Source organism: Grampus griseus (genome assembly GCF_964374135.1).
Source record: "Grampus griseus genome assembly, chromosome: 14".
NCBI lineage: Eukaryota > Metazoa > Chordata > Mammalia > Artiodactyla > Delphinidae > Grampus > Grampus griseus.
In genome coordinates, this window is record NC_139008.1 from 9074225 (window position 1) to 9097516 (window position 23292).

At 42.6% G+C, this 23292-nt stretch overlaps 1 protein-coding gene across 1 annotated transcript in view; it reads right to left on the reverse strand.

Annotated features, from left to right (window-relative positions):
- Nucleotides 1-23292, reverse strand: part of BAZ1B (bromodomain adjacent to zinc finger domain 1B) — a 66109-nt gene continuing 42817 nt past the window's right edge. The window contains exons 10-19 of the mRNA XM_082669741.1: nt 22518-22623; nt 21472-21570; nt 18952-19129; nt 16847-17029; nt 9578-9725; nt 8349-8496; nt 6399-6511; nt 3946-4091; nt 2455-2558; nt 1-2199 (exon numbers count right to left, since the gene is read on the reverse strand). Coding sequence (XP_082525867.1) covers nt 1842-2199; nt 2455-2558; nt 3946-4091; nt 6399-6511; nt 8349-8496; nt 9578-9725; nt 16847-17029; nt 18952-19129; nt 21472-21570; nt 22518-22623 — 1583 coding nt within the window. The 3' untranslated portion in view covers nt 1-1841. The remainder of the gene's footprint in view (nt 2200-2454; nt 2559-3945; nt 4092-6398; nt 6512-8348; nt 8497-9577; nt 9726-16846; nt 17030-18951; nt 19130-21471; nt 21571-22517; nt 22624-23292) is intronic.

The window sequence follows — 23292 nt, forward strand, 5'->3', positions numbered from 1 at the left end:
CTTCTTTATAAACACAAGTACATAATGTTTATTTGAAATTCCAATTTATTACAAGTTTACCCTTTAATGGGGCCCTTCCTCCTTAAGGACAACTTGAAAAACAACAAAACTCAGGTGTCACTGAAGTGGGAACACGGAATTCTCACTGTTAACAAGAACAGACTGGCTCTAGGGTAAGAGGCAGGGCAGGTGTCCACGGCTGGGATTGTGAAATTGTAACGTCAGTGCTAACTCCAAGCCTGGGGGAGCCAGGATGGTAAACCTATCCAGCAGCCCCTGGAGCAAACCCCAAGGAGGCAAGGAGGCCAGGGGACAAGATCACACCTTGAAGTTTCACTTTAAGAGGTTTTAATTCTCAGGTTCTGTGAGCTTCAATCCCCTTGGTGGACTTCTTTTCCCTTACTTTAAATAGGTACAGAAGAGCTTAGGTGCTCCCATTTTTCCAAATTCAAAGCTGACAGAAAAGGAAATTAAACCCTGTTTTGTGTTTTTATCAAAATCTGCCATAAAAGGGAAAGAAGACTACAAAGTTCTGCCTAAACATAACTACTAGTGCTAGACTCACTGTGGGAAGGGGCCGTGGAGCCCCTCCTCCTGCCCTCCGTCCCCCACCCCGGCACTGAGCACTGAGAGATTCAGGTTCCCGGGGAGCCTGAGTCTGAGGCCAGAACAGCACAGCAGGGGCACTGCACACAGAGGCGGCGGAAACAGCCACCAGGGCAGGCAGAGGGATCGTCCATGACCAGGTCCCCACTGCTGGCCCTGATGAACCCCAACCCAACTTCTCTAAAGGAGAGACGATGGGCCAAGGGAGGAGACTGGGCAAAGTAAAGCAAACACGTTATCATATAAACTGTACTGTACATGTGCCAAAGCAAGATGACAGAAATATTTTTACAAGATGTTCTTTATACAATATCACTGCTGAAACAAGCAACTTTTAATAACTAGAAAAGTCAATTTAAAAAAAATTAAACATTTAAATTCTTCCTGCTTTTCTTCTGCTCCCCTAAGAGCTTGTCTGGTATGTGGGTGGGCTGGGCTCCAACACCCCTCTGGCCAGACCCATCAAAGTAAAGGTTATATGCATGGTTACAAGCAGGGCTCCAGTCTCTGAGTGAAGTGCCTTAGGGTTTTTTTTCCAGGGGGCAAGGTGGGGCGGGAGTGGGGAGAGAGCTGTCACAAGGAAGGGGAGGGGTACTCAGGAATGGCTACAGGACATATCCCTTTACTCTGCCAAGATCAACTCAACAGACCACAACTGTTTCATGATGCTGGTGAACACAGAATTCTGTATGGCACTCACTGATACCATCACCTGAGAGGGAGGGAGGGAGAGACAGAGCACAGGCTTAAAGAAACAAGACTGTGTATAAATATAGATTAAAAAACCCAGTTGGCCTGATTACCCTTCATCCTTCTACGTAATACAGTAATCCCTCCCCTGGAGACCAGAGGGCTTGGCACTGTTGTGGTGGCCAAAGTGGGAGGGACCTTAGGAAAGAAGAAAGAAAAGGAATTGGGTTCACAAGAAAAGCCATACCCTGGGACTCTTCCTGGAAACTCTCGGAAAGGGGGGTTAAGGCCATCTATCCCCCACAGTATTTCTGGGCAAAGACCACCAACCCAGTATTAGGCTCTCCAAAGTGCTCTGCTTGGTTAAGGCCCATGGAGAGTTTTGGAGACACGGCACAAGCTCGGATGACAGGCATTCCTGGGCTCCCCGTGACCTCCTCCCTTCCACGTTCTTCTCCAGCGTCCTCTTTCGCCTCCCTCCCCCCTCCCTCGCTCTCTCCCTCGATTCCCCCAACCTCAGCTCCCTTACCAGGGCCCCTGCCTCTCTACTTCTTCTGTCTTCGTCCCCTGGACTGTCCAACGGGCTCTGGCTCACTGTCCCCTTCATCTTCAGCAAGCCGGTCGTGAAACTTCTTACGTTTCCTACGGACATATGGGTGGCCAGGAAGATGTTTATGCAACAGAGCCATCAGACACTGTTCTGTCTTCACCATGCAGTTTAGGACATGGCTGCCTCGGCAGTTGTAAAGCTCAGCGTTGGTAAACACTTGCTTCATGTCAGTAAGAAACTCCTGCACAGAGCGGTAGCTCCCACAGGAACATTTGTTCTGCATTGTCTGGAAGTCCATAGGGTGGGTGATCACGTCATAGTAGTCCTCAGCCTCATCTCTGGTCACGGGCTCTCTGTGGAGAAGAACCAAATGGTGAGATAAGCGCAGCCCTGAATCCAATGGACAGAAACCTTGTTATCAAACCACCAGCCCCAGAACGCCCACCCTGCTGAGACCAGCCCACTGGCAGACAGAGCAACTGTGTTCGCTTGCACTCAGAGCGGGCTCTGCTAGTCTGGAAGCTCATTTCCCTGCCACTGAGATGTGTCCTCGGGGTTCAGCTGCAAGGTTGGCCCTACTCCCCTGCGCCTGAGGCCACGGAGCTCACCTGAAGGGCCAACTGAAGCGGTACTTCACGATCTTGTGGAGGATCTCTTCACACTTCTGCAATTCCAGGCTTTGCCTCCGGGAGCTCCGCTTGGTCTGAAGTACCTGGCGCCAAAGAAAGACGACATGTTATTACAGGTCTGAGAAAAGAAGAGTGGACAGGGCAGGAAACGCATATATCTGCTTAACACAGAAAAGAAAAAGGTCAATCATCTTCTCGGAGCAGAGACGGCCAAAATCATCTGAATTGGGCTTCCCTGGTGGCACAGTGGTTGAGAGTCCACCTGCCGATGCAGGGGACGCGGGTCCGTGCCCTGGTCCGGGAAGATCCCACATTCCGCGGAGCGGCTAGGCCCGTGAGCCATGGCCGCTGAGCCTGCGCGTCCAGAGCCTGTGCTCTGCAACGGGAGAGGCCACAACAGTGAGAGGCCCGCGTACCGCAAAGAAGGAAAAAAAAAAAAATCATCTGACTTGCACGCAGGGAGCGCTCTCAGCAGGGGGCACTAGCCCACCTGCCTCCTCCCTGGTGGACGGTGAGCAAAGCAGTGGAGGACATGCAGCAGTTGCTGTATTACAGCAGTCCTGCCAGGGGCCAGCTAGAGAGGGCCACTGTCACCAGGACGCTAGCCCTCTGAGAGCAGATGGACCTGGGATTACGGTCACACTGCGGATGAGTTTAAACAAGCAACTGCAGAAAGCCAGGTGGGTTATGGGGACCACCCGCAGCCAATTTTGTGGGGGTGGGGTGTCAGAGGGAGGAAAAGCAAAAGGTACAATTCCTTTCCTGGGCTCTCCCCTGCAGGCCTGCAGCAGCTAAGTGGCTAAAGAGAAAGGGGCGTGCCTCCCTTCCAGGTGGCAGGAACAGGCCGTGACTCACAGAAGTAGAGGCACAGAGTTGAAGGGGTTAGGGCCAGGCACACAGGAGGTGCCTGCAATGCCCTTTGAGCACCCTAACGGCTTGCTTTATGCCTCCAGCCCACCTCCAACTCCAATTTAATCTGTCAAAAGAAGCAAATTTTCAAGAGCCTCTTTCTGTCCTTTAAACTTCAAGTGAAACCTAAAGTAAAACCACTAAAATTACATTGGTTGAGGAGCAGAGGGGAGGGTAATGTCCCTCCCATGACAATTGTCGGCAAAAGACCCAAGAGTAAGTGAGGCTCCAACATTGCTGACATTCCCACAACGGAGACCCAGCCCCTCTGAGCCATGGGAGACACATGGATACTATTTTAAAATCCTTAACAAGTCGCAGGCTGCCTGTTAACTAGAGGAGATGTTTGCAGGCTGCAGCAGGGGAATGCCGGACATAGCTGTTCCCGGAGGGCCTGCTGCCTCGTTTGCCTACAGGCCCATCCATCTGCCTCATCAGTCTCCAAAGTTAGGGAGGAGGGAGCAGAGGGGAGGCTCCCACCTGTTGCCTGCTGAATTCCTAATGCTGGAGTGGGGGATACGAAACAGAAATGCTGGAGGGCAGATGATAAATAATTCTTACCAGCTCATCAACCTCAGCCTCGTCTACAGGTGGCGCCTTCGGCCGAGACCTCCTGGTAGGATGCGGCTTCTTACCTGGTCGTCGGCCTGGCCTTGCTGCAGGGGCGATGACACCCTGCTTGCCCCGGACAGTCTTTCGAGGTCTCACTGAAATAAAAAATATGCATTCAGAGCAGACCTGAGGATGAAGGGAGCATGCCCATGGAAGGGGTGATACTCTGGACAAGCAAAGCAATGGCTTCCTTTGGTTAGGAGGTGCTCTTGCTATCCGTCTCCTGCCGACCTCACAGGACACTTTAAGGGCAGCAGTAGCAGATGGAAGAATGGGTACTTTTCAGCAACTGCCAAAGACCTTTTAAGAGTCTCTTCAGAAGGCCAGTTCCTTTAGTACGTCCACTCTCTGTCCCCACCCTGTTCAGTTACTCTCAGGAATGAGGGCCTGGAAGGAATCAATTGTAAACTGACTCACTTAGGAGAAAAAGCCACTTGCTTATGGGTCTGCCTGGGAATTCCTTCAGCCCAAGCTCAGCCTGAGAACGCATGTATTTACATGTAAGATGGAATCTGAGTGTGGAACAGATCCTGTTTCATAATTCCCAGAGTTATCCTATACTCACCACCACAATCTTTTCAGAGAAAAGCTGATACTTATGTGAAGTACTTATGTGAAGTCTGCCTCATTGAATCCAGTTTAAGCCTAGCCCAGTCCTGCTTTCTGCGATTTCTAAAAACCATAGACAGTAGGCCCGGCCACTTCCACAAGAGCCCTGCTCGGGATCCCACAAGAGAGAATAAAAACTACAAACGCACCCGAGGCTGCCTGTTTCTCAGGTTTACAACAGGCGCTCAATGTCAGACAAACCAACATTTCTCAATACATCTTCAGGAAACAACGCTCCATCAGGATTAGCTCAAGGCTGCTCCACTAAGCAAATTTTCCCCTGGAAAATGGGGAGGGGCAATTTGGAGAGAGATAGGGGTATACGGAGGCAATGATATAAAGAATCAATAAACAATGTTTTATATTCTACTTCCAGACCATGATGACCCCTCACTGACTATTTTAGGTTCTCTAAGTTGTAAGACTAGGCGAGGAAGAGAGGGTAAGGAGCTGATGCCAAGGATGAAATGATGGATGCAGGGAACAGCCACCGGCCCAGGGCCTCGAGTTGCACTAGGGAACCACATCGTTGGTGGCCTACAAGGCAGAGTAGACAAGAAGCTCTGAAGTTCCAAACACTTCCTGGATCCTTTTGGTAGACAAGGCCCTAGAAACCTGCAGAGGGAACAATTCCCTGGAAAGACGAATAACTTGAAAGTGGAAAGCAACCATTACTTGGAAAATAAACAAAATCAGTCCATTGCTATATTTAGAATCTGTTCCCAGACAACCATGCATCCAAACCACGACTCTGGCAGTACTCCGTGGTCTCTCTGTAATGCAGGGTTAATGAACTACTTGTCTCCTTACTCAGATACCTGAAAAATCATGCCTTGGGAACAAACAAAAGGAGCCCTAGAGGAATGAGAGAAGTGTAGGTGTCCCAAATGAAAACCCTGCAGGATCGGGGAAGACGGTAGCAGGGGTGCAAGCCCAAAGTCCTCAGGTTTTGACAGCACCAGTACAGTAAGGACCAGGAGTGCCAAACGTCCTCTCTCTCCTTTTACAGCAAGTACGACTGTCCAGGGAGTTATGATCTTGGGAACTGTACCTCTCTTGAAAAGCTCATCAAAATCTTCTGTCTGTATTAACCTACAAAGAAGGGTATATTTTGCAAAAAGGGAGGCTGTTAAAAGGCTCAACTACAGGACTTAAGGTTTAACAAAAATGACACGACTCTCAAAGCCTCAAAAAAAACGAACATGAGAGACTGAGTCAACAAGGTGAGTTTATGTGATGAGGCCTTTTCCCCCTACTGACATCTAGAGAGAAACAGATCTGAACCTTCCTAACAACTACGCCTAAACCATGGAAAAAAGTCTTCCCTTTCCAACTAGCAAATCTACAGCCCTGCACACTACAGGGAAGAGAAGAACCACTGCAACCACAGAAAAACAACTTCTTTAAAAGCAACACTGCACCAGAGGCCAAAAGAACTGCAAGAGACAGCAATGGGTCTAGACCCTTGTTACCCCATCCTCACACTGAGGGGCTCAGAACCAGCAGACCTGTCATAAACAAGACCTGGGGCCTTGAATTCCATGAAATCTTGGACCAAGTGGATCTGCCAGTTTGATGTTCTGAGACCAAGCCACCCAACCTCCTTATAGGAAGGTAGTTAATTGGCATCTTGAAAACCCATTTAAAACGTGGCAGCAGTCGCCCCTCCACCACAACTTGTGAAAAAAAGAAGACGGCATGATGGCCTTGTTGGGTTATCTACCGCCAACCCAGTCTTTCCAAGTCAGCTTAGAAGACTGTGAGGTTAACTATGAAAGAAACTGAATACTTACGTCGCAAACCAGCCACCTCATAATCTTCCTCCCCCTCCTCCTCCTCCTCTTCTTCCTCTTCGTTGCTCTCATCATCTTCGCTGTCCTCAGAGGCAGACTCTTCCGTATAATTCCTGTGGGGGGAAAGACACTTGTAGAGAACACGGATCTAGGCCGAAGGGGTCCTAAGAAAGGTAAAGTCCCACATAAATTGTGGCAACTTTTCCCTCTTCACAGACTAGACAGATTTCATGCTAAGGGGAGGGAACCTGAATCTAGGCCAGGACACAGGAAGCAGAATGAAAACCTAAGCTTTAACAGAGTGTCTCCTCTATCAGGCCCCAAACCCTCTGGCTACAATATTAATGGCAGCAAAAACCAAGACCAAAATGCAACCCCCACCCCTCAACATACAAAACAAAACTCTGTTCCTTCTGTCTCACAAAAACAGCCAGATAATGTAACATTTCAGGTATTAAAAGTTGTCCCCAGTGCTGGGGTGGACTGAAAGGATAAACAGCCCAGACAGGTGTTACTCCACCTTGATGGCCCCCTTCCAGGAGCTGAAACAGCTTGCAGATGACCATAACATCAAAGCACTGGTAATCCCAGCTCAGAACAGCTGGTCCAAAGCCTCACCATTTCAGAGCGGCAGCCTCATCTCTCTAAGTGTAGCTGGAATGGAGTGAGAAATAACCGAGTAATGCTGTTAGGCAGGGTCAGGATCAAACAGCTCTGACCTTTCAAAGAGACACCAAGCCAGACTGCTACAAGCTGCTCTTCTACAACCTCAAATTTCAACGTGGAAAACAACGTTATTAACTTTAGCAAACATTAGGCGTCTCCTCTTTACAAGGCCCTATGTTTGGCCTTACTGGGATGAGGATGAAGAACAAAGCACCACCTCTACTCTCAGGGCAGAAACAATCTCATAGGAAGACAGCCGTGGATAAAACTGACCAAAAAGGCAAGATGCATCGAAAAACAACTTTGGACATGGAAAGCTGAACTGGAACACAGAGGAGGAACAAGTAATCCTAAGGATGCAAGGATGTTTCCAAAAAGCAGTGAAATTTTAGGTAGGCCATGGTCAGTTTAGCCAGGTGGGAGTTCTGGGGACAGGGAATATTCCCAGCTGGGAGGAAAGCACAAGAGGCAAGGATGCACAATGAACAGCCTGTAACAAGCACACAAACATGGCAACAAGGGCTTAGAAAAACATCAGCTAGTATTACATAATGAGAGTCTCAAAAGCTAGGCTAGGGAGTTTGGACTTTACTCTAGAGGCAGGGGGAAGATCGAAGTTTTTGAACACAACAGTGACATAAGCAAATCTTTGTCTTATGTAAACCATTCTGGTATCACCATAAGAGCTGGATGGATAAGAGGGAGGAAGATATGAGGTAGAGTTGAGAAGCCACTGAAGGAGCCCAGATGAGAGATGGAGAGGGCCAAATGACAGCAGGGACCATGGGGAATGGACATCAGGATTCTGACTCATTAAGACATCTAGACACTGAATTGATAACATCTGGCAAGTTGAATGAATACGGAGACGGGGGAGAGGAAGACACCAAGTTGACACCAAAATTCTAATCATGCTAAGGAAGGAAGAGCAGGTACAGGTAAGGAAGGTAGTGAGTTTCAGGATTTTTAGCAGTGACTGGCTGCAGAAGTCATCACAAATTAAGAAGTGGGCGAAGTGGAAGCAAACAAAGGATATGTTATTTGAGAAGAATGTATGACCAAGAAGACATAAAACACAGCTGGTAATGAAAACAAGAAATGTCGACAATTAAGCTAAAATTAAATCAGAGCCCTTTGAGCCCCCACTGTAATACCTTAAATGATGGGGCTCTGCACACAAAAGATGAACTTAAAGCTCCTCAGCATCATTCAGTTTGAATAACCCAAGCTCAAGTATAACAGCTATTTATTAATTTATTTGTTTTTAAAAGAAGAAATTCTCACCTGCCACGGGAGTTGCGCCTGGCAGTGGCAGGCTGGCAGGCTGGGCACTGCCATTCACCATCTGGTACTTCATAGAGGGCCGGCCTCAGACAAAACAGGTGGAAGGCTTTATTACACTCGTCACACAAGATCAGCTTGTCATCCTCACCTGCAAGGAGATAAACTTGTACAGCACTGTAGGGAGTGGGGCAGTAGTCAGTGAGCTGTAAGGAAGAGCTGCTCAGCCTCAATTAACCCAATGGAAGAACAAACATTCTAGTACACTGCTACCCCATTTTAAAAAAACGCAGTCATCTTCTGAAAAAAAATGTAGCATTAACTAGACTATAGGTAATTTAGGGTTCAGGTCTTCTAACTTATATCCCCAAATACTCCGGGCTGGAAGACGACAGTTAACATTTACTAGGAGATAGCAAAAAATCAAGCAGTAGCAGGAGATTTTTGCTGCCCCTGTCCCACTAAGAAACGAATCTCCCATGAAGTATTACATTTTTTGCCCTTCCTCCTCCTCCCCGACGACACAAATGCTTCCCAACTCATATCTGATATGGTTCTCCTAAATCATTCGGTTTCCCTACATTTGAAAATACACCAAACCAATTTAAATGATAACTTCTCCTCTCCAACCTTCATTCTACATCAGTTTTTAGAGCAACTGAATGATTTTACATAGGTCTTTTCATCCTTGTAAAGTAAATCACAAAACAGCTTTAGCCACTGAGAAGTCAACCACTGGGGGGGCTTTTAGCCATCTAGTTCCTTTTACACATAATGGGGCTCTAAAAGTTCTCAGCATTAAACAGTCCAAATGCTTCGCTCTGTAGGATTCCATGCCAGAAGGTCCAAACCCAACTATTCTTCACAACGTTCAAATACTGCCCTCTACTGGTAGCACCCACCTTACTTCATGGATGACTAAAATTAAGAGATAATGAGAGATTTAAAATTTTAGTTAAAACTAATTTGTTCCCTATAGAAAATCTAAGAATTGGCGAGATCAACTGCTCTTATTTTATACTCAAAACTGAGGCACAAAGGGCCTGCTGTGATTTGCGAGCGTGTGACTTTAACGACTAGCATTTTATGGACTTTCAGGAGAAGGTAAAATCTGGCCCACCACCACCACATTTAAAAGTTGTGCACACAGAATTCTTGAGGGATAAAAGATCTTGCAAATGGAAGTCCTAGTGCCTAATACACTCAGATAAGCAACTCTGATTTAAATATACCTTTCTTTCGACAAACTTTGCATCTAGCATTTTCTGCTGACATATCCCATTTGATACAGGCATCAAGCATCCCAAGTAGAACATGCATTCTGGAAAAAGTCTGAGCTTCACGGATTGCTGTCTTCCATTTTTCCAGAGCAGATGCGACCTAAACAGAGACCAAACCAGGCCAGCATTACTACAATGACTTCAAAGACATGAAATGTGGATTTTTCACATAATACTGACAGTATACACAGAGAGAGGACTACAACTAGGTAAAGATACGAGAGCATCCTGATACATTCACCTCCTTAGAGCTCCTCTGGTCTAACCCATTTATCTTACAGAAGAAACCAAGGCTCGGAAGGGTGGAAAAAAGTTGCCAGAGGTCACACAAAGAATTCAAGGAGGGGGAAATGACTAGAAACATGTCACTTCTAGTGAAATCAACTTAAAGATTCAGTATCATTTAAAAGCAGGAACATTTGTACTGTGTAAATAATGCTAGTATGCAACAATGTCATGTAGCTTGGTCAGTAAGATTATCAGTTTCTGCACTAATATGTACCATAATCCCAGATTATAGGGCCAAGAAATAGTAAATAGTATCTATAAAGCATTCTATAATTCTTAAAAGTATTAAGTACTGATATGAAATATTCTCTTGACTTTATCACCAACTTCTAACTTAAGTGAAATCTGTAAAGTCCCAGGGGTTGGCCTGATTTCATTCTGGGCAGTTACTCTCAGCATAATCCACACTGTCTCCACTCATCATCAGAAAATGCAAATTAATTTAGAATTAGCAAAGTAAAAGAGGATGGAGAAAAAAGTAATTAGGAATTTTCAACCCTCCCTCTATATATATTCTGAGGAGGAACAAAAATGCCATTTTAGGATAATTCATTTATTTGTATTGCTGTTTTATTAATTAAAAGGTGACTTTTGGGGATGTTTTCAAAGCACTAAAAAAGCCTAAACAATTAGGGTGAGCATCCATGTAAACAAATGCCATTATAGGGGACATCATTCTCAGACAGTCAGAAAATACAACAGAGCTGGACAAGGTAAAGCTTCGGCAGTATACCAGAAGCTGAGAGACTAGGTTATCTCACTCTCATCTACCTTGTGGAGGTCATACTGCTTAACTCAGTCATGACTGAACTAAAGTTAGCCATGCTGGCTACTTTTATTATACAACCTGGCTAGCTCTAGCTAACTGACAACAGCACTGCTTGGTTTCACTGCCCTGTCCTAGGCAAAAAGCCTATTTTAAGTAATAGTCTTCCTCCTTTAAGAAAGGCCTGTTATCCCTGAAAGGCCACAGCTCAATTTGAAATAGAGCTGCCAAGAGACAAAGACAGTTGAGCTACTTCTGAACCTGTAGTGTGAGAGTTCAGGGAGGGGACCAAAGGCTGTCTATTCTCTTTCCTATAGAAACAGAGAACCACTGAGAGCCTTGTGTGTATAAATTTATGAATAATGAGGATAAGTAACAAACACATCGAAAAAATCTATTTAAGAGGCTGCTAAAGTTCTAATGGAAACTGACTCATTCCTTACTCCAACCTGCAGTGAAGATATTTCAACATCTGCCTTTGAAATACAATTTCCTTCCTTCCCTTTTCAGAGTTCCTCAGTAGGATGTAAGATCTACAATCACAGGTGCCTTGCAGGTCTTCTCCCCTAATGTAATGGAGAGCTGACATACGGTACCACAGATTCTCTTACTGTAATAATTAATGCAAATCTCTTCATTCAGTGGAACATATATTTAAGAATTTCAGGTTTGGTTCCTAAAAGAGTGTTATTGAGAACACTCAATTAGCCAAGGAATGGTTAAAATGGGCTTTGCTGTCCTCTAGTGGACAGCCAGATGCACAAAAACATTAAAAAAATCATCAGTTGGGCTTCCCTGGTGGTGCAGTGGTTGAGAGTCCGCCTGCCGATGCAGAGGACACGGGTTCGTGCCCAGGTCTGGGAAGATCCCACATGCCGCGGAGCAGCTAGGCCCGTGAGCCATGGCCGCTGAGCCTGCATGTCCGGAGCCTGTGCTCCACAACGGGAGAGGCCACAACAGTGAGAGGCCCGCGTACCGCAAAAAAAAAAAAAACAAAACATCAGTATACAGTACTGCTTTTTACTTATTTCCTATAAATTATAAAATCTGAACACCCAGCACATGTGCCCTCATTAAAAGAAACAAACAAAAATCTGAAAGAGGGGCTTCCCTGGTGACGTAGGGGTTAAGAATCCGCCTGCCAATGCAGGGGACATGGGTTCAAGCCCTGGTCCGGAAAGATCCCACACGCCTCAGAGCAACTAAGCCCGTGTGCCACAACTACTAAGCCTGCGCTCTAGAGCCCATGAGCCACAACTACTGAAGCCCGTGCGCCCAGAGCCCGTGCTCCGCAACAAGAGAAGCCACTGCAGTGAGAAGCCTGCGCACCACAATGAAGAGTAGGTCCCGCTCGCCGCAACTAGAGAAAGTCTGCGCTCAGCAACAAAGACCCAACACAGACAAAAATAAATTTTTATATATATATATATATATATATATATATATATATATATATAAGAAAACTGGAAGAGATCTTGAGAATAAGCTTATTTAGCCTCATTTTAAAAACAGATTTACTGAGATATAATTTATATACTATCGATAACAAGTTCCCCCTGTAAAGTGTACAGTCAATGCCTTTTCATATATTTGCAGAGTTGTACAACTATCAACATAATCTTAATTTTAGAACACTTTCATCACCCAAAAAAGAAACCTTGTCATTCCCCATTCCCTACCCTAACCCACCACTTCCCCGGCCCTAGGCAACCACAATCTTCTTTTGCTTTATAGATTTACCTATTCTGACATTTCATATAACATGTGGCCTTTTGTGACTCGCTTCTTTTACTGAGCATAATGTTTCCTAGCTTCATCCACATCCCAGCATGTAACAGCACTTCACTCCATTTTAACTGCTGAGTAATACATCCATTTTGTTTATCCATTCATTAGTTGGCAGACATTTGGATTGTTTCTGCTTTTTGACTATGCTGAATAACAAACACTGCTATGAATGTCTGTGCACATGTGTGTAATGTTCATTTATTATTTTTCGTGAAAAGAAAGTTTGCCCAAGGTCTCACAGCAATTTAGGGCCAGGTCTCCCAATCCCCAATCCAACGCTCCTGGCATTATACATTAGATCCTGTTTCATCCACTGAGTTATCCATCTAGACCAGCCTCGTCTCCAGCTAGCCTCTAATTTCGAGGGCGAAAACAATAGGCACTCAGATTTTAAAGAACATCTTAAGTATCCTCCCACTGCACAAAATTCCAGTCCAGAACATTAAAAACAAAACAAAAAAACCCCACCATATCGAAGACTTTTTAAAAACACAGGAACAGCAGCAAGATAAAGTTTTGACATACAACACGGTAGCATCAAGTAAATATTCTGTTTTGCAGTACTGCTGGGAAGCTGGACACACAACACTGACGAAAAAGTCAAATTCTTCAGCATATTTAAATGAAGTTGGGACCTAGTTAGAAGTGGTAGAAGTGCGTATAACAAAATCAAGGGGAAGCCACCTTATGTGCAAGTCACCATTAATCCCTTTACCTAACAGTAAAAAGGCAATATATCTTGGCAAGAATATAATGAGGCTTCAGACCATATTCTTCCATAAAAGAACATTTAAAATGGAAAAACAGATAATCAGGGACAAATGCATCCAAAGCAAAAAGAGTCTAACAGAACCCAGGATTTGGCCAAATTATACGTCTTTCCCATTTAATGCAAGAAAATGAAATAAACATTAAATATTTGAAATAATTGACTATTACAAAAAGGGATTTGAGAGATAATCTACTTTTTCAAATAAGGAAACTGAAGCACAGATTAGGGACTGATATTAGCTCATGCAACAACCTAGTGCCAATTGAAAAAACCCTGGCCCATGCTAAGTGGAAACCTTCAAAGCAAAGGACAGTGGAAAATTTCAGAGCTGTGGCAAGGCTGACCTTCGGTGGGGAACTGCAGGGCATAATGCCATTTTAATGGAGAACATTGCTGAACTACTTAGTAGGCAGCCTAATTGATTTTCCAAGAAACTCTTCCATGTTTTCCATTTGTGTACTATGTGTCTGGGCCTCAAGGTTAAATCTGCAAAGTGCTCATATTTTCCTCCCCAATCAATCTAAGAATCGTCTCATATGACAAGCTAAAAAGAGGTTACTTCGCTATGGGGTTAAATACTAAAAAAGAACTTAAATGAGAACTCTACAGCTACTAGTTCCCAATGAGAAGAAAAATTTTATTGAGTCAAGAAATGGCAAGGAAAGATCACATCAAGAAAAATACTAGGACTTCCCTCGCGATTCAGTGGTTAAGACTTCGCCTTCCAATGCAGGGGGCCTGGGTTCCATCCCTGGTTGGGGAGCTAAGATCCCACATATCTCCCTGGCCAAAAATCCAAATCATAAAACAGTAGCAATATTGTAACAAATTCAATAAAGACTTTACCTGTGTGAAATCTCTGAGTCTATGCCATGAATTAATAGTTAAATGTTTATCTAACTGAATCTTAGTTCTCTACTCACCTCTGACCCAACATGTTCTTTCCTGTATCACATATCACTCTTGGCCTCAGGAAGAAACCCAGGGGGAACATGACAACTGTGTACAGCTACCAGAGGAGCTTTAGAGAGTAAACTCATTCTGTGTAAACTCAGGGCAAAACAAGGACCAGCTGTCAATGATGAGAAGGCAATTTCAGCTCAACCTAACATTATGTCCACCCCGCTTCCACAACCTAATTAATTTCTACCTGTTCTTCAAAAATCCAGCTGATAGATTCTCTTCTCTGGGAAGTTCTAAGCTGCCCTGGTATCCCTCACAGGAGAGCCAAGCACTGCTCTTTCTCAACATACTTGTCACTCTACTCCAACCATCTCTCACATTCAGAGTTCCTTGAGAGCAAGGACTTCCAGCTTCTACTTATGACCAAAACCCCCAGACTTTTGCACAATGACTGGCACAGGCAAGCCTTTACCAGATGTTTGTGAAAGAAAGGAAAGGAGGGAGGGAGGGAGGGAAGTCAAAAACAAGGGAAAGTATTCCACTGGATAATGGCTGGGACAGCTCCCTTAATGTAGTATTTTCAAATTCTTTTCTTCACAAGTAATCTTAAGCAGAAATCTAGTACACAAAACAGAAAAAAATGGAGCTGCTAATTATCCTAAAAAAGAAAAACCAGAGACAGCATAATGTTCATCAATAAGGAATTAGGATGTTAAAAAAACAAAACAAAACAACAACAACCAAAAAAACCCAAATACCAGGATGATCTATACGGACTGACAGAGCGAGAGGACAGATGCCTAAGATATGTTGATGAGTGAAAAACTGCAGAATATTATGCAGAGGGTTCCATTCTGTAAAAATCCAACAAAACTATCTTTGTATGTACACAGAAACATGTCAAACTATTAACGAGTGATGTCCTTGGGTGGTGTGTGTGTGTGGCAAAACTAAAATGGGAATTGTCTCATATCGTATCTACCTCTCACATTTGATTTACTTACAATGAGCTACTTCTAAAATTAAAAAACCCAGAAAACTGGATTATACACATACAAAAAAATGAAGTTGGACCCTTACCTTATACTATATACAAAAATTAACTCAAAATGGATCAAAGATCTAAATGTAAAAGCTCAGACTATAAAACCTGTAGAATAAAATACAGGAGGAAAGCTTCATGACATTGGATTTGACACCAACAGCAGAGGCAAAAAAAGAAAAAACAGGTAAGTTGAACTTCATCGAAGTTTAAAACTTTTTGCGTCAAAAGACACCATCAACAGAATGAAAAAGCAGGTAATTCCCCGGCAGTCCAGTTGTTAGGACTCCGCGTTTCCACTGCAGTGGACACAGGTTCAATCCCTGGTCAGGGTACTAAAATCCCACGTGCTGCTCGGCACGGCTAAAAAAAAAAAAACTGAACAAGCAGCTCACGAAATGGGAGATTATATTTGCAAATCATGTATCTGATAAAGGATTAATATTCAGAACATATAAGGAACCCACACATCTCCCCACCCCACCCCACAAAAAAATTTAAAAATAGCCAAATGACTCAGAAAGACATTTCCCCCAAAAGATAAGCAGCCAATAAGCACATGAAAAGATGCTCAACATCACCAATTACTAGGGAAATGTAAATCAAAACCACAAGGTAGGGCTTCCCTAGTGGCACAGTGGTGGAGAGTCCGCCTGCCAATGCAGGGGACAAGGGTTCAATCCCTGGTCCAGGAAGATCCCATGTGCCGCGGAGCAACTAAGGCTGTGAGCCACAACTACTGAGCCTGTGCTCTAGAGCCCAAGAGCCACAACTACTGAGCCTGCACGCCATAACTACTGAAGCCTGCGTGCCTAGAGCCCGTGCTCTGCAACAAGAGAAGCCACCATAAGAAGCCTGCGCACCGCAACAAAGCGTAGCCCCCGCTCGCTGCAACTAGAGAAAACCCACGCGCAGCAACGAAGACCCAACGCAGCCAAAAATAAATAAATAAAAAAAATAAAAATTAAAAAAAAGGTGGAAGTGACCCAAGTGTCCACCGATGGACCAATAAACAAAATATGGCCTATACACACAATGGAATATTATTCAGTCTTAAAAAGGAAGGAAATTCTGGCAAATGCTACAATGTAGATAACTCTGAAGAAGTTAAATAAACCAGTCACAAAAGGACAAATACAGTATGATCCCACTTTATATGAGGTACCTAGAGTACTCAAATTCATAGACAAAGAAAGAAAATGATGGTTGCCAGGGATTGGGCGGGTGAGATGGGTAGTTTAGTGTTTAAAGGGCATAGTTTTGCTTTGGGAAGATAAAAAAATTCTGGAGATGGATGGTAGTAATAGTTACAGAACAACGTGAATGTACTTAATGACATAGAACCATACATGTAAAAGTGGCTAAGTTGTTCATTATGTATATTTTACAATTCTTAAAAGTTTAAAAACCACCACCTTTTAAAAAAAGGAATTAGATCTGGTAAAGTGGAAGGGGGGACTCTGACACACTATCCAGCTCTACAGGCAGGGCTGTGCTCCACAGACCAGTTTGAAAACTACAACATTTGGAGAAAGCGATAAAGATCAAACACTGGCTAGGGAACAGTGCTTATGTAACTAAAAAGCATAGGGTTAGATAATTTTAAAACCAGATCACATACTTCTACGCAGTCATAAAACTACATCTTCATTAGCTAAATACCTTTGCTTCCTCTGCCATTTTTTTCTCTTCATCCACCTCTTCAGTCTTTGCTGAATCTTCGCTTTGGAGTTTTCTTCTCTTTTGCTTGGGAGCCATGAAGCCTTGGAGAAATTTCTTTATGACACTGGCTTGAAGGGCAATCACACACTCGCCAAAATCCTTCAGTTTCTCTAGTGAGATCACCTACAGAAAAAGATTTAAAAACCAGACTGAGTAAAAGGCCAAGAGAAAGATGAAATAGACAATCCTCGATTAAATTCAAATCAACCTAGACCCAAATTGGTCACATAACATTAATTTAACTGGGTTCCTCAGTTCAATGGATGGCTTATGCATTTGAAAGTAGCCAACTACTTGGATTTCCCTGATGAAGGGATCCATGCGAGGCTGAAACTTGCTCTACTTAAAGGAAGTTACTGAACTCATTCATACACTCAGTGACTGAGTGCCTACTACGTGCAAATGACAGTCTCAAGGCAAAGAAAAACTGAGAAGGAAAGTAAAAATTTACCAACCTAACAGCTTACAACCTATAAGCCAAATAATACATTTTACATACTTGATCTCATCTAAGCCTCACATTTATTTTATGGATGAGGAAGTATAAACTAAATCACTTTGATCCAAATCATGCTCTTAAGGACTGAAACTACCTTCTCAGCCACACAACACATGCCAATTAAAAAAATACCATTTTAGGGGCTTCCCTGGCGGTGCAGTGGTTGAGAGTCCGCCTGCCGATGAAGGGGACGCGGGTTTGTGCCCCGGTCTGGGAGGATCCCACATATTGCGGAGCAGCTGGGCCCGTGAGCCATGGCCGCTGAGCCTGCACGTCCGGAGCCTGTGCTCCGCAACGGGAGAGGCCGCAACAGTGAGAGGCCCGCGTACCGCAAACAAAAACAAGAACAAAAAACCCCCCCACCATTTTATAACTACAAAGAGAAACAAAGAATGATGATAATCCAACGTTAGCAAGGTGTGGGCCCGGGTTTGGCACAAAGTAGGTTATTGATAGATATTTGCTAAATAAACAAAAAAGTAACTGTAATATTTGAAACAGGTGAAATTCTTTTGGTTGAGTAATTCCTAAAAAAAAATCTTTAAGAACAATAAAGATGTTTAAACCTTTTTCCCAGGTAATGTACCAAGAATTCATAACCAGACTAATGAAAAAAAGTTACATATATAAGATGCATATATAATTTGTTAATTCTAATAGCAAAGAAATAGAAATACAAAAGTCTGGCAGTAAAAGATTTACGATATCAACTCCATGTGTTATTATGTATCCCAAAGTGACATTAAAGATTAAAAGAAATGGAAAGTATTTATAAAATGAGGGAAAATTGGAGGGCAGTGGGGGGTTCAACTGCTCATAAAAATCACACAACTATTAACACACTGTTATAATGCAAATGAACAATTTGAAAAGACTCACAAATATTAATGTTTGGAGTTACGTGGACTTTATTATTTAAAATTAACAAAAAAATTTTTACAGTGATAACTCATGGACAGTGTTCTCCAATCTTTTCTCCAGCTTTGTTACCTAAAATCTAATGTGGAACACAGGGTCTCTTGAACTGTTTCACCTATAACACTTAAGGGTCCTTCTGAACAGTAAGCGATAAGACTACTAAAGTGCCTTCACTGAAATGTACCTGTTTAACAGCATGAGTGCTGCCGAACACAAGTATAACTAAGCTGATCAAGTATAGAGAATGAACAAAAGCAAGATACACAAATGTTTCATACCTCACAGCACAGGCATCACATGGGAATGGATAGGTACATGGGAATGGATAGGTTAAATAATGTTATATGAGTAAGACTCCAGGACTAGTTTTCATTCAACTTAATAGAAAAGCTCTTTTTGAACAAAGGTTCTGAGCCAAATACTAGATTTTCCTGGATACCAGCAGAATATAACAAAGGAAAAGTATCATATGTACATAGAGAATTTAGGGTTCCACATGTGTCTTTCAAGACAAATGCAAATATGATTCCCAGGGTCATCTAGGAAAGTCAAGAACAATATCAGGGAACAATTCCAAATTGAGTTTCCATGAGTAACATTTCAAAGGGTGTTTTCCTTATATTCTTACCCGAGCTTCAAATTCTGATGTTTCTTCCACATAACCAAGTCCTCCCTTTTGTAACCTTGTTGCAACTTCTATGAGATCACTACGAAGGAAGTTTAAAAGCTCCTGGTTGCCATCACAGGATTTTAGACCCAAATTTGGCTTCCGGGCCAGATGAATAGAATGAATAATGTCCTGGTACCTAGAAAAGTTGAGGCAAAGGGGAGGAGGAATAAAGGAACTTTAAAAAATGGTCTATTAATTTCAATTACTTGAATGACATGTTTTATTTCTAGATGACTTATTTAGATCCTTTTCATCTCTCGTTTAATAGTCTCATGTTTCTCACACAAAATTTCAAATTTCTCTTATTCTTGATTCATTTAAAAAACACACATTTTGTTCTGTATATGGTAATTCCAGTATCTGAAGTATGTTTCTTTACCTAGCTCTCATTCATGGTAACTGGTTTGTGTGGTTTTTTTGGGGTGTTTATTGTTTTTTTTTTACCAAGAGTTTCTTGATATTTTATCTGTGGAAATTCTTTGAGGCCTGGTTTGAAGTTATGCTCCTCCAAGGAGAGTGTGCATCTGCTTATGTTAGTTGCCAGAAATTGCTACCAACCGGAGACAAACTTTAAATCGTCTGCCTGGATTCTTCACAACACAGAAGAAACATGAATTTGAGCTGAAAACCTACACAAGGACCTTCAGAGTTCACTTTCACACTGAAGATTAACCTTCTGAGGTCACTGTAATAAAGACTCTAATAAGACTCTCTACCCTGGATTCGCCATAAGCTTCACTGTTGGCTTCTTACACCAAAAACTAATGTTCAAGGTCATCGAAGTCGAGTACTAAGTTCCCTTTTCATGCTTAATAATAAGGAGTTTTAATATTATTTTCCTCTGACTATACATTGTGTCTCACTGGTGTTCTTATAAAGGATTCTGCTTTCACTGCCTTCTACCACATAATTTTCCCTTTATTTTCTTCTTTGATCTAAGTGTTATCAAGACAGGACGATTCTGAATACAATTTTAATTCATTTATACATTAAGCAGTGGACCAAAACCAATGATGTACCCATTATCACTCTCAAAAGTGTCTCAAAATTGCAGAGTATGTACTGAACAGTATTTTCCTTCTCTCCTCAATTAAACCTAAATTCCAGCATGAAAGCATGCAGATATTAAAGGTGGCCTTAAGGCAAAACCTATCCCAGTTTTGATAGAAACAACTGCTAGAACAGGAGGGACACTAGCAAATCTAGACGGCACTGATATTGATGCTAATTTTGTAGGCAGGTTTTTTTGTGTGTGGTTTCTCTTGGAGATATAATTCACATAACATTAAACTCACCATTTTAAAGCCTATACTTTCAGTGGTTTTCACATTTTAGAAGCATCAAAACTACCTAATTCCAAAACATTTTCATCACTCCATAAAGAAATCCCATAAGGGTTAGCAGTCACTCTCAATTCTCCCCATCCCTCATCCCCTGGCAACCACTAATCTATTTTCTGACTATAAATTTGCCTATTGTGGGGCTTCCCTGGTGGCACAGTGGTTGAGGGTCTGCCTGCCAATGCGGGAGACGCGGGTTTGTGCCCCGGTCCGGGAAGATCCCACATGCCGCGGAGCGGCTGGGCCCGTGGGCCATGGCCGCTGGGCCTGTGCGTCCGGAGCCTGTGCTCCGCAACGGGAGACGCCACAACAGTGAGAGGCCTGCGTATGGCCAAAAAAAAAAAAAAAAAATTTGCCTATAGTGGATGTCTCATATAAATGAAATCACACAATATGTGGCCTTTCTATGTCTGGCTTCTTTGACTCAGCAAAATGTTTGCCCACTTTCTAGGATATTTCATTACTTTGTTCCTTTTTATGGCTGAATTTATGGATATACCACATTTTGTTTATCCATTCATCAGTTGATGAATATTTAGGTTGTTTTCATTTTTGGTGCTACTCTGGATACCGACAGAATACTTCTGAATACCAACCAATGTGGAACTGCACTTACAAGGCTGCCTAACTACAATCAGGCTCTCAGTCTGGTGTATGGCGTGTTAGTCAATGAATAGTCCTGCTATCTTGTATATACATCGTTTAAAAGCATACTTTTCCAAACAAGCATGAGGTGTCCAGAAAATATCAAACAACGGGACTTCCCTGGTGGTCCAGCGGGTAAGACTCCATGCTCCCAATGCAGGGGGTCCAGGTTCGATCCCTGGTCGGGGAACTAGATCCTACACGCATGCCACTTAGTTCTAAGAAGCCTGCATGACACAACTAAAGATCCTGCATACCACAACTAAACAAGCCACAGCGAAGATCCCACGTGCAGCAACTAAGACCCCGCGCAGCCAAAATAAATAAATATTTTAAAAGAAAATACCGAACAACAAGAACATAAAAGAGTTACAGACTTTTAAAATTTTTACTTAAGCTTTTATGGATAAACAACAACAACAAAAAACCCCTAAGGTATGTATAATATCTAATGCTGAAGAGGAGATATGAGGAGCGAGATGAAAACCCTTACCTCTTCTCTAGTCTCTCTTTAAGCTGACTTTCTCTTATTCCCTGAGGGTGAAGGCAGTTTAGCAACTCATCCAGTTCCTTTTGACTATCACATAAAAACCTGTAGGGGCAAAAAAACAAAAACAAAAAACCAAAAAAACCCCCTGTTAACTCTGAAAAAAAAGGGAAGAATCAAACATTAAGAAAGGGATCTAGGATTGGTGGTGGGAGTTGGGAAAGCAGAATTCCAACCTTGCTCAGAAGTAGAACAATTTATTGTTTCCATGAGACCTAATGTTAACTTTATCTTAGGACACTGGAGCCAATGTTTCCTACTAAAACTTAATATGAGGGGACTTCCCTGCCGGTCCAGTGGTTAAGGCTCTGGGCTTCCACTTCAGGGGGCATGGGTTCGATCCCTGGTCGGGGAACTAAGATAAGATCCCACATACCGCTCAGAGCAGGCCCAAATAAATAAATAAGCAAACAAACAAACATATAAATAAATAAAAAGTAATATGAGACAAATTTTATAAAGTAAATAGGCACACTTGTCCATATCCCTTTCACAGAGTAAAGTTATATCAAAAAATAAAAGACAAAAGGTCATTAAACTAAAGGTGATCACAGCTAAAGCAGTTAATGCGATCACAAAAGTAGAAGGGACCCTCTCAAAACCTAGCTCCCTGCCTAAAAGCAGGATAGATACAAAGGAAGATTAATGGCTATATTTACAATTCCTTTTCTTTAATAAAGATGAAAATTCTAAATACTTCTATTGCCAAGCAGACTGAAAGGCATTTCCAATGCTATGTAAGATCTATCATATAACATACAAAGTTACATTACAAGGAAAAAATAAAATTCTAAACCTTAAAGCAAACAGATATATTCTTATAAAAAAATCAAGTCTGCTTTTAAAGCAACGAGCTTACAGATCCAAGAAATCAAAATCACACAAAATGCTCTTAATAGATAATCACTAACTCACTGGGTTTCACTATATAAATTATTTTCTTAACATTGAAAAAGAAAAAGAAAGAGCAACCAGATGAATGCTCACATTACCATAGATTCTGTCCCTGTTTGGGTATAGTGGTCTCTACAGCAATTTCTGTAGCTGGTCCATGTTGTGTGTTCATGCTTACATTTTTGCCTAGGTTTGCTTTCTTACCTAAGAAAAATTTATACATTAGGCTGAATATAGTACATACTCAATTCCTAGTTTCAAACCTAAGCAGTACACAGTGCAAATTCAACAACCAATAACACATATGCTGCCTATTTAATATATCCACAGGCACAATAGATGCTAATTTCTCTTAAACATCTTACATACAGCACATCATCTGAGACAATTGCTCTCTATACAGCTGAACAGGCAAAGTTTAAGACTGTTACAAGTTATTGCAATAGAATGGAGAGAGATGACTAAATGTCTCAGAGCAAATAAATAATCTGTTCCTTGTATGTGATGCTTAGCACAAAGGCATCTGTGGTGAAGCAGACACAACTGAAATATATAAACTACTACAAACTTACCCCTGGAGGCTTCAAATGTCAAATATGATTAGCTTTTTTGTAAACCATCTCCTGTATACTAATATATGACATTACTATAGATAGATCTTAAGCCTGTATTTGAGGCCTTACCTAATTCTACAATTGGTTCTCTCCCCTACTCCCCTTCTCTCCCCTTTAACCTGCAGCACCTTCCCTGCAATACTAACACATAACCTTGTTTAGTCTTTTCAGGCAGGTAATTCTGAAGAAACTCTGCCATGCTGGAACTAGAAAACATGAAGGAACAACATCCACCAGGATGCTCTAGAAGTGAAGGGAT